Consider the following 11,870-nt stretch of genomic DNA (forward strand, 5'->3'; position numbering starts at 1 on the left):
TGTGTTTGGCAGAATTTAGTCTTCACTTTTTTTGAGCTAGCATTAGAAATGTTAGTTCCTGGAGTTCATATACAGCAGTCCTTTGCATTCATTGGAAGAAAAAAGGATACTTCAGACTAAATGAGTAGGTTTAGGACACTTCTAATTGTAATACCAAAGAGATTGTTGGTTTATAAATTTTGTTCTGCTTCAGAGAAGCACTGAAGGCCTGATGGGAGGCAAGCTGTATTGGAAAAGAAAAATGAATGTCCTTCCAAGTGATAATTGTAAGATGTGCTGTATACATGTTGAGTATTAGTGCTAAAATCAAGTCACAGGCTGTAACGTGGAGAGTTCTAAATTATCCCTGTGCGTGTCCTTCCATTTTTGTAGGTTATTGTGTGGAGAACTTAAATTTAAAATGTACCTGAAGTTTGTTTCAATGTATTTATTGGAAGTTCAGGAAAATACTTCCTTTAGTTACTGGATTCATCAGAGCTGACTTTATGTCTTACTGGTTTTGCTAGTTAATTTGCTTTTGCCTGTCAAATTAAAAAGAAAGCTGTGTGTTCTCTCTGTGTATAGGGACATTCAAGAGAAAACAGGCAGTGCAGTGGTGAACAGCAACACGCAAATCCAACTGTGACCTACAGTTTATGTTTCCCTGATTTTAGCTATTTATTTATACCTTCTGCTAGATTTCCCCCTAGTGACAAATGAAGAGATCTCTGCACTCCCCACGGTGAATGTGCTCCCTGGAGGCAAATATTCAGGAGCCAAATTGAAGTCAGTGATCAGGATGTTGCGTGGATTGCTGGAACAGGGAGTCCCTTCTAAAGAGATTGAAGTGAGTAACTATTTGTCCTTTGAAGTCCTTTTTCCCAGTATGAAACAAAAATAGAATGGCTGGATCATCACTGCCTTGAATACCCCAGCTCTTTAATTGGAAGCTCAAAAGAGATGAAAAGACTTGATGCCAAAGACTTCTCTCCCTTCTCCCACAAGCTGCTGAGAGATGAGATCAGTTTGAATTCAGTTCATAAGTGTTTTTTACATCATTCTTGCTTCTGGTAAATTACCACGTGAATATAATGTGAACAGGCATAGACAAAGGCTGTGAAGTCCAGCAGAATGTGAAACCAGTTTTTTCAGTGTCTTAAGTCATCCATGCTACATAATCTCTTTTTTGAGAGAATGAGATAAAATATTTACTGATCGTGTGTAGGGTTTGGTTTGGGGTTTTTTTTTGTTAATTTCATTTTCTTGGCTGTGTAAAAGATTCCTTCCTGTAACTGCATTATTTTGCATATCCACATTAGGATTTTTAATTATTCTGTTTGTTAATGACTTGATAACATAACCACTCTTACTATTATTAGCAATCAGTGTTTCCTAATGCATATGTAATTGCCTCTTTACAGAACCTTCAGGAGTTAAAACCTCTGGATCAGTGTTTGGTTGGACAAGCGAAGGAGAACAGGAGAAAGAACAGATATAAAAACATACTTCCTTGTAAGTCCTAACTCATTTGAAATTCACAGCTGACATTCTGTCACCACCTGTATGGTCAGATGGATTGGGTCAGACGGTTGATGGGCATGGTTTGATTCCTAATCCGAGTAAGGATGAAAGTAAAGCAAGCATTTATAAAGCAGTTTAAGATCAGTGAACAAAATACTACTGTGCTGTGGTAGATAGGGATGGATGTTCACAGACTTTTCAGTTGTTTAGCAGACGTGCACACCTAACATGAGGTCTTTCTGTTGTGTGGGGATGACAGATGACACCACCAGAGTCCCTCTCGGAGTTGATGGTGGATACATCAATGCCAGCTTCATTCGCATGCCCGTGGGGAATGAGGAGTTCGTTTACATTGCATGCCAAGGACCTCTTCCTACTACTGTAGCAGACTTCTGGCAAATGGTTTGGGAACAAAACTGTACTGTGATTGCCATGATGACTCAGGAGGTCGAGGGAGAAAAGATAAAGTGTCAGCGTTACTGGCCAGATGTGCTCAATAAAACCACCATGATCAATGACAGACTACGCCTCGCTCTTGTGAGACTTCAGCAGCTGAAGGGCTTCATCATCAGAGTGCTGGAGCTCGAAGAGATTCAGGTGAGTGAATCTAATTCTGCATGCTTAGAGTTTTTTCTGAGTGTTGCCATATTTATACTTCTGGCTTTCCTGCTTTCACTTGCATTGTCTACATCAAGAGGCAGCCCAGGGCTTCTCCTCTTTGCCTAGTGATCATTACTGGGCAGCTGTTCCTTGTGGCAGCTTGTGCTGCTTCATGACCTTTATAGGAGAAAGCATTTGGGCCAGGCTATGATTTCATTATACTAATGAGACTCTAAATTTTGGCTCCCATTGGCCACAGAAATATATGTAGGGATATGAAATTCACTAATAAATCAGTCTGGCTGGTTGACTCCTCTGTGTGAGCAGCTCAGTCTGCACAGTGAACCTTACACATTTAAATTACTTACTAGTTATTTCCAGTTTAGCTCCTGTTGTATTGCATTACAAAGCACCTTCACTGGGCAAATCCCTCTGTTCTGAGACTTTTCTTTGGGAACTCAATTCCTTTCTTTTTATTCTTGCCACAAGCCAAATGGTGGTGTTGTTTTTGGAACCTCAGACAGGTGAAGTGCGGCACATTTCCCACCTGAACTTCATTGCCTGGCCTGACCACGACACCCCCTCGCAGCCAGACGATCTGCTCACCTTCATCTCTTACATGCGGCACGTCCACAAGGCGGGACCCATCATCACCCACTGCAGTGCAGGCATCGGGAGGTCGGGCACCCTCATCTGCATAGATGTGGTCCTGGGGCTGATCAGCAGAGACCTCGATGTGAGTATCCATGGGATGGGCCCAGTGGTGCGAAACGTTTTCCACTGAATCCATGCGATCTTTTAAAGAGTGTGCCCTGCTGTTGGCAGCACGATGTTTCTTTGCTGGTGATCCCAGGTGGGGAGAGCTCTAATATCCAGTGGCTCTTGGGTTAGCTCGGGGAACCTCAGCATCCAGGCCACTTGAAGGATATTGCAAGGTCATCTTCTGCCATAGTGGACTCCTGGCACGTGGCATAGGAAAAATGGTGTTGCCATGATGGCTTTGGCATTTGGTGGAAGGGGCACGTAAATTAAGTTTTCCAACACGACCAGGGATTGCTTTCTAGGGCAATCCACAGGAGGGTGCTAGCTTCCTTATGTTTATGTCCTTCAGCAGCCTGGGGTAGCAAAACCGTGGTGATTTCTAAAGAAGATGAGCTATGTCATGCTTAGCTCAGTGGAGTTTCTAAGCCCCCTCTGAATGTCTGAAACTCTCTTTCCCGCATGCTTAACTTAGAGTAAGCAAGAAGGCCTGTGTACAGAAAGAACACAAGAAAAGGGGGGAGTGTCTGATATCCCAAAATATCCAGATTGCCCAAAGACAGCACATGCTGGTTACCTACCAGACAAACATGGGCTGTAGTGAATTATTTGTTTCATTACTAATGTACCTAATCCTATTCCCTGTTTTGATGCTGGGAATGTTCCTTTGTTCTGCATGTCTATCTCTTTTGAATGTTTAACTTGCTGTTTGTTTTGGTAGTTCGACATCTCGGACCTGGTGCGCACAATGCGTCTGCAGAGACATGGAATGGTTCAGACAGAGGTGAGTCTGGATTCCCCAGGCCTGCACTGAACCATCTGAAGTGCCAGAGAGCTTCGTGATGGACACAGCAATTGTCTTTGTGCACTGTAATGTGACACTTGTGTCACAAGAATTAAATCAGATGAGTAGCAGGATGTATTTAACATTTGTGAACACAAGCCATTTTTAACATGCAGTACTGTTTTGATCTGTGTTTAAAAAAAAATTGTGAGTTTTCATCTTCAAAAGCATGTGTTTATAGAGGGGGGTCAGCTAAGCTTTTTTGGTTTAAAGTTGCATTATAAACTGAAGAGAAGGCCTTACTGTAGCTGCTGTGAATCAATGATACGTCTTGAGGTCTCTTTTGGTAATATATCCAGCCAAAAGTTCAATCTTTTAGGAATAATCTGGATCTAGAGCTAATTAACTTTAGAGATGGTCATCACAAGGTCTTGTTAAAATCTGTGCTTTTTCTTTGAATGGGAAGGAATTGTGAAATAATAGTTAAAAAAAAAAAAAAAACTGAAATCAAACCAGTAAACTATCAACCCCATCCCTACCTCAAACCCCAAAACATCTATCAGCCCCCACACCTCTATCACTCAGATTAAGGTAAGAAGTTCCACTGTCCTCTGAGTTTCTGTATTAGCTGGCATTGATGCAAGTCCTTGAAATTCACTTGCTGATTTCATTTCTGCTTACGTAAAGTGCCTAGTCTCCTTTAGGTGGTTTTGATGTGAAAGAAAGATAAATGTCCCATATGAAATATATCTTTAGTGGCAGAGGAGCGTCTGTATTTGCTTTAAGTTGAGGTTGCATATTTTTCCACTGTGGCCTTTTTGTTTGTTTGGGGTTTTTTTTGTTGTTTGGGATCTTTTGTTTTCTTTGGGATTTGGTGATGGTGGTTTTATTTAATAGTATAATTAGTATTGACAGTGCTGTACAGCTGTGAAGTGCAAGTGAGGGCACTTAGGTGTGCAGGCATTTTTCACATGTTCTGTAATTTCCTTTTCCTTACAGGATCAGTACATTTTCTGCTATCAAGTTGTCCTTTATGTCCTGAACCAACTCCAGGACGAAGAAAAACAGAGAGACAAATAAAGTACTGAAGCAGAAGTGCATTTAAAATAAGGAAGCAAGGAGGTTGAGAGGCTTTGGAGCATTTTATTTGTCTTGCCAATAGTTTTCTAATCCCTTTCTTCAGTTGCTATCCAATGCCTTTTCTATGAAGTGTCTCCATCATTCCAAATAAGGTATATAGTTTTAAGGGAAAGGGATAGCTCGTACAATACCACTATTATCTTCAGCCCCGTGGATGCACATGTGAGATTTTTGTATAACAATATTTAATAAAGCTGCATTTTTTTGCAGCTTCCTTAATATGTCATAAAATACAGAAATAAAAATATTTTAATTTAAAAAGAAAAGTAAAGAAGAAGGAAAAAAAGTAATCCTATACTACTTCCTGCAGTTCTGCAACTGCTTTGGGGTATTTGTTTCTTTCAGGGTGGGGAAGTGGGAGGGATGAAGCAGTATTTTTATCTTGTAAACTTTATTACAAAGACCTTTTACTAGTCTCTTTTGAAAGCTTGTTCATGGCATAGAATTTTTGCCCTTCTAGTACAATTAGAGCTGTTTTATAGAGGGTATCTTGAAATCAGCATTTAAGCTTTAAGAGATGCCTGTCAGCATAAGGATAGTAGTGAATGTTAACTGTTTCACAGTTAATAATGTTTACTTAATAGAATTTTATGTATATATTTATATACTTTTACACAACAAAAAGGAGCTGAATTATTGGGTGTCTAACTTTATAATTGATTAGGCATCTCTACTCTGTAAATAAAAATATACCTAATGTACACTGATCAGTGGGTCTGGGTATTTTTGTGTCCTTGTGACTGATTTTTCTTGGCCTTCCATGGCATCATTCCTTGCAGTTACTGCCCCTAAGACATAAAGGCTGTGCATATTTTAAGTTTCCAGTGTCCTTCTGTTCTGCAGTATCTGTTTGAAAAATCTGGCAGAACCGTGGGCTCCTTTCTGGAGAGTTTCCACACTATGGTGAAAAGTTTCTTTTCCCTCCCTCCTTGTTTTTCAGCACATCTGGGCATTGAGACCACATCACTTTTTTAGGGGGTGTGTTTGCACTGCTACAGCAGTGTTCTGACAACAGTGTAACCTACTCTGCTTAGGGCAACCAGGCTTGAGTTTGGAGGCAAGATATCAGATTCTAAGTAGCTCAGTGGTTTAGTGACACTGTAAACAGTCGAAACTGTTCTGATAGAAAATTTTCATTTTAAGCTCTGTGGGAGCCTTGGATGGTGAATAAATGCCATCAGCCTCGAGTGGTCATTTGAGGGCTTGGGCAATATTTCTGTCCCAGCAATCCTTGGCAGAACTGAAGCTTTTGTGCTGTCAGGAAGGGTGTAAGAGGGCTAATATAACAGCATTCTGCATTGAAGTGATGGAAGTAAATTCAGAGGCTGGTTATTATTCAAGGTTTTGACTCTTCAAAGTAGTAGCCCTCAGTGTTCCAGTGTCCCAAAACTGAGGCGACCACTGCCTTGCAAGAGCATGACTTAAAAAAGGAAAAGAGCCTTTTTCACTTTTCAGCAATACTGTGTATTTTATTCCCTCCAGCATAACAGCAAAAATGTGCATTTTACAGATCACCATAATTTGAGGAAGGACAACTAATTCTGTGTAGATAGAAGCAAAGGTTAATTGATTAGCCATGTTGGCAGTATACCTATATGAAGGAGCTATAAATTGAAGAAAGAAGATTTTTCAAGACAACAGTTGTATACAGGCAAAGTAAGTAAACACAGCTAGTTAATATACTGCAGCTGTTTTAACATAAATAGTGAGTTCGGAGGGTTTGGGCATGTCTGGGTTTTAGAAACAAAAGAAAGTGTTATGGTAACCAGACAGCACAGTTAAGGCAGTTGAATTCTTCTCTTAAATGTTTTCAGGTACATGCCAAACAATGTAGAAACAGGATCAGATTTTGTATAGCGTGCTGCACGGAGCCAAGTACAGCACAAACAGCTTGCATCAGATTGCAGCTTATGGGAAACACAAATCAGTGAAAGAGCCCACATTTTGCTGCTTGTCCTCACTGATATGATGATGATCTGTGGTATGGTGTGTTATACCAAATTTCCTTTGAATGGTGGACACACAAAAAAGCAGAGGATAATTAACTTGACCAAACTGCTCCTTCCTCAGAAAAAGAACAAACACACACAAAGAAACAAAAAAAGCAGAGATCTGCACAAAAAAAAAGAAACACATGCACACACACAAAGCATTCAGGTGTTGCTGAGAAATGGTGCATGTATGATGAAAGGTGGCATTGGCCTCTTTTGAGAAGTGCTCTGAATTTCCTTGGGTTTTTGTCTCAATGCTGAGGAAGAGAATATTGAATAAAGATTGAGGACACTGGAAGGTTGTCTGTTTTCTGGTAAGCAGGTGGAACTTGTCCTCTGTGACACTTGCTGTGGTCACTTTGGTTGAAACAGACCCCACAGCTCAAAACTTAGTATAAAAAATGGATGTGCTTATGCAGCCAGGGATGGCTTAAACTTGGTTTCTGTGGAAAATCTGGTTGGAAATAAGCACCAATGCTCATCTCTTTCTTCAAAGGATTAGATTACTTAAAATCCTTATGCCCCCTTTGAAGAAATGAGAAGTAAAATTATTAAGCAGCCTAGTTCCTTGAGAGGAAAACTGCTGTGTGCTTTCTTACTATGCTGACTATATGATTTGTAGGGGCAAAAAAATCTTGAGGGGCTTTTTTTTTTATTTAGAACTGGGATGCCTTGCTGAGTAAGCATCCAGGACATGCTCCAGCTGAAAGGGATTTTCCTTTATATAGGTATCTGATTTTTAGCAGGAAGTGTACCAGACTAGGGAAAAAACCGACATATAATCCATTATAGTTCTAATTAAAGAACTGACCCTGTGTGTTAACCCTTTTGTTTTTGCAGCCAGAATTAGCTGACAGAAGCACAAATGCTTGTCCACATAAGCAGCCCTGTGTCATTAGTAGTTTATCATATCTTAGTTTTCCTTACTGGTCTTTGCCTGCAAGAGAAGGGCAACAAAGGAGGGATTCCAGTTGCTCCTTGGAAACTGTTTTGAGGGTTCATTACTGTTGTTATTTGAATGCTTCTGAGCAGCTTCTTTCTTTACAACTGAAGTCCTTCTAAAACTACCTGCATGGGGAAAAAAACCATCATCTGGGGGGAAGTTTGAATTTGTGACATCCACTGATAGAAAAGTCACTGGGGCAATGACTTGGGCAAACATCGAGTGGCTTGTGGATATTGGCACAGCTGACGTGGAGAATCTGTCCTGTGCTGCCTTCTCACTGCAGTTGATCTTGGGGGTAAACTCAGGAAAATGTAAACTCAGCATTTAAGCAGCTTCAAGAGGGCCATGTAGCAAGGGCTGTGAATATTAAGAGCCTTCATTCACCAAATATTCATTCAGAAAATGACATTCTCCTGGCTGGGCAAAGTGGCAAATAAATGAACGAATGAGCTAGCAGAGAAGAAAAGGACAACTCAACACTGGGAAAGAAAATGCTGACAAAAAGTGGTTGATACAAATAAATGCTTTATTGGATATACTGAAAAGATAATGAAGAGTAGACTTACACATACATGATGAGATAACAAGCTCCCATGGCATGTGGTTCTGAGTAGTGTTTGCTGCAAACTGGAGCACAGCCACTGGGTTGGAATTGGAGGTAAACTAAACTGCTGCATTGTGTCTTTTGGAAAATTCCTTCTGGAGTTCCCATTCAATTTCAAGTGACCTGTCCAGTGGAGTGCTGACTGATGAAGGTGTTACATTTGACTGTGAATCTGTCACGTCTTCTGGGCATTGGAGAACTTGTGGAGTGGGACGTTTCACACCAGCCTCTCCCATGAGCGAGTGAGGATGAAAATGACCATTTGTGTCTGAAATTTTGGCCTACGTAGATCTCTTGCAGATACGTATCTTGGTCCATCCAGTTCATGTCAGCTTCTGATAAAATTGATAATAGCCATCATGGAAAGAAAATCTTGTATTGCTGTGGACATGGTGACTGAATTTCCACTGCTGCTTTGGGTAAACAAACAAACAACCGTAAAAAGGCAGAACAACACGTCCTGTGGCTGACACTCAGACCTCAATTTGAGCATCACTTCTTGGGCTTAATTCCTTGTCTTTTGTGCTGGCCAGCCCAGTGGGCTCTGAGGGGAACTTTGCTTCTTAATGAGATGTTAGGAAAAGGGTGGTTGGTTTTGTTTTATTGAAGCGCTGGAAAGATCTTACTGGCTATGAGAACGTGACTTGAAGGATAAATCATTGGACTTGGAGCAAATTTAATTGCTAATTTCCTCAAGTGGGTTCTAGGAAATTAATTTCATCTTCCTTGTACTGTGATGACCTCCATAGCCAAAAATTTTCTCTGGTAGGGCTCTGACTGTATCTTCAGTACAATAGCCAGATTCCCAAACAAATTATTATCTCTAAACAAGTTAATTTGGTCACAGATGTAGCCTGGTATTCAGTAACAAGGAGCTTTGTTTGATCTTCTTTGCCTTCTCAGCTCTCTTTAAAGCCAGATTGGATATTTCTGCACTGTCTTCAAAAACAGATACGCTGGGATAAAAAAATTAAAACCCCTTTTCCTTGAAGCCTTGTTAGATGTGGAACTCAAAGCTTCAGTAAAGGAACTTGATTTTGGTTCCACCTCTAACATTGCTGAGCCTTCAGACCAAGCCCACTGAAATTGGAGTGTGCTGAGCATTTGGTGTGTAACAGCTCTCTGTCTCCTTGAGGTGGGTAAGCCAAATTTGATGTGCTGAGCAAGCCTGCAGTAGCCTTTTGGAAGCTGGACAGGGTTGGAAAATAAAGCAAGAGAGTTCTTGGCCATGCACTGTAGAATGGGGTCACTTTCTCCACAGCTCCTTTAGCACTTGTCAAGGAAATAAATTTTCACTTGTCAAACATTTGTGGGTTTAAAAATACCCTGGCCTTGAGTGGTAATGTGCTGGGGAGCTCAGCAGAACTTTCCTTGTATCCCCAGCGTGTAGCCTGCTGCTGGATAGAGAATGAAGATATCCCTTAAGGCATGGTCCCCACAGTTGTGGGTTCCCTATGTTCAAGTCTGTCTTGAGATTCTGCAGTGTTCAATACAGTCCTAAGCATGTGACAAGGCTTTTTTAAAGTTTATTCTTCTAACAAGGAATAATAATGTCTCAAAGAACAGTGACCTGGTAATTAAAATAACTGGTCTGGGTCATCTTGATGCATCCAGGAAAAAAATGTTCATTTACACTAAATTAAATTATAAAGTAAGGTCACATCCATTTATCCCTTCAATGTCTTTAACAGGTGCTGAATGCTCTGAAGCAGAGGTGACACTGCCTGGCTCCTCCTAAAGCTGACTAATGGCACAAAGCTAAAGGCTTTTTCCCAGTTCTTCCCAGTTCTTCTATGAAAAGATAATCATGCTGATGCTACAGATAACAGGTTATCAGGAGGCATTTCCTCAATGGTAGTGTTCCTAGAGCACTGCCAGTCTTCCCATCAGCACAATCTGCTTATGCTACCCAGGTCCCATAGTGGAAATAATTCCCTGAAGCACAGCTACCTGCTTTGCTTTTCTCAGGGAATCATAAAGCACTAGCAAACAAGGTTAGATTTAGGCAGGAGTTATGTGAGCCCTGTAAGGTTGTCCATTCATATGATAATTATTCTGCATTCATCCCCTTTTTGTAACCTGCTTTTTCATGCACAGCTGCATTTCTTTCCCAGCAGAGCTTAAATTTTGTTTTGTTTGTTTCAAATCCCTGTATTGCTGTAAGCATTCAGCAATTCTGTCTGCTGTGGTAAGTCCTTACCATGACTGCTTTGTGCTCCCAGCAGCTCAGGATACTTGTCTCAGGCCTTTTGGTCCTGAGACTTTGGATATAAACTCCTTGTCTAGTGATGTGTAGCCCTGGCATGTTGATGATTGCTTTAGAAATCAGCATTGCTTTAGAAATCAGCATTTTCTCAGCACAGGATTCAACAGAAATATTTGTCTAAGTGGGATTTTTGTGTCCAGCCACATGGGTGTGCTACAAGGGAGGGTTGCCTTATTTACCTCAAGACCACTTACCTTCTTCACCCCCAAATCACTTTATGTTTTTTCTTTCTCTTTTTATTTATTCACTTGAGAGAGAGAGAGACATTATTTACATGTATTTTGGGTGACCAGTGATGGCTTCTAGCACATAGGGATAATGCAGTTTTCATAACTTGTTTTCTGAATTTGGGCATGGTATCAGAGGCTCCTGGAGATACAATAACCTTCTTTTGCACTCCAAGGTTATGGAACTGGGCAGAAAACAAGTGCAACCAAGGGAAACACATAGGTAACTTATTATTCAAGACCTCCTGGCTTCCCTTGCACAATTTATTGTGCAGTCTGACTGTGTCATGTTGTCCAGTTGTCTCATTCATTTAATTTTTTGAGGTTTGCCAGTGTTCTTGGCCCTAAGTAAGAACACAAATCAGCACCTGACGTGAGAAATTTTTCATATTATGTATATGGAGAGGTAGATGATGTTACATTCCAGTTAGTTTTTGTAAAAATTCACCTTTGAGCTCAAAGGAGCTCCACATAGCTGAAAGAGGTGAATGGAAAGACGTGACTTCCACAAAGGGCATTTCAAAATGTTCCTCTTCCTCTGGAACATAAAGTTGCCTCGCTCACTGTGTATGAATCAGCTCATCCAGGAGAGGAATCCAAAAGGGAATTGTGCCGAGCAATCATAATTCTAACAAAGCCCTTATGAAGGGTCTAGTCAAAATGAAATATTTATTTAAAAACATCCTCTGTCTAGTTCTTACCTTGGTCTTTCAAGCAGGTTCTGTGACCTTACACTTGTCCTTGTGGAACTTCATAGGGTTGATGTTAGCCCAAGTTACCCATAGTACCCACTCTTCCAGCCTGTCCAGGTCTTCCTGCAGGGTGAGTCTTACTTCTCAAGTGCCTGTTTCCCCATTTGGCAAAGCTCACCAGGGTGCACTTGGTCCCATCACGCAGATCACTTGTGAGGATATTAAACAGTTCTGGACCCAATATCGATCCTTGCTGGACCCCACTTGTGACAGGTCACCAGCCTGAAGAGGAGCTGTTTAGTGGCACCCCCTGGGTGCTTCCTGCCAGCCAGTTCCCCACCCACTGCAGGGACCACTTGAC

The 11,870-nt window shown here is 41.0% G+C and overlaps 1 protein-coding gene across 4 annotated transcripts in view; it reads left to right on the forward strand.

The window, feature by feature from the left end:
• PTPN13 (protein tyrosine phosphatase non-receptor type 13) overlaps positions 1-5,490 on the forward strand; it is an 85,483-nt gene extending 79,993 nt beyond the window's left edge. For all 4 annotated transcript variants that reach the window (XM_053941204.1, XM_053941205.1, XM_053941207.1 and 1 more), the window contains 6 exons: positions 678-826; positions 1,401-1,491; positions 1,760-2,097; positions 2,621-2,836; positions 3,581-3,643; positions 4,643-5,490. In XM_053941204.1, coding sequence (XP_053797179.1) covers positions 678-826; positions 1,401-1,491; positions 1,760-2,097; positions 2,621-2,836; positions 3,581-3,643; positions 4,643-4,723 — 938 coding nt within the window. In that variant the 3' untranslated portion in view covers positions 4,724-5,490. The remainder of the gene's footprint in view (positions 1-677; positions 827-1,400; positions 1,492-1,759; positions 2,098-2,620; positions 2,837-3,580; positions 3,644-4,642) is intronic.
• Positions 5,491-11,870: the final 6,380 nt, after the last annotated feature.

The sequence above is a fragment of the Vidua chalybeata genome, chromosome 4 (genome assembly GCF_026979565.1).
Source record: "Vidua chalybeata isolate OUT-0048 chromosome 4, bVidCha1 merged haplotype, whole genome shotgun sequence".
NCBI classification, from domain to species: domain Eukaryota; kingdom Metazoa; phylum Chordata; class Aves; order Passeriformes; family Viduidae; genus Vidua; species Vidua chalybeata.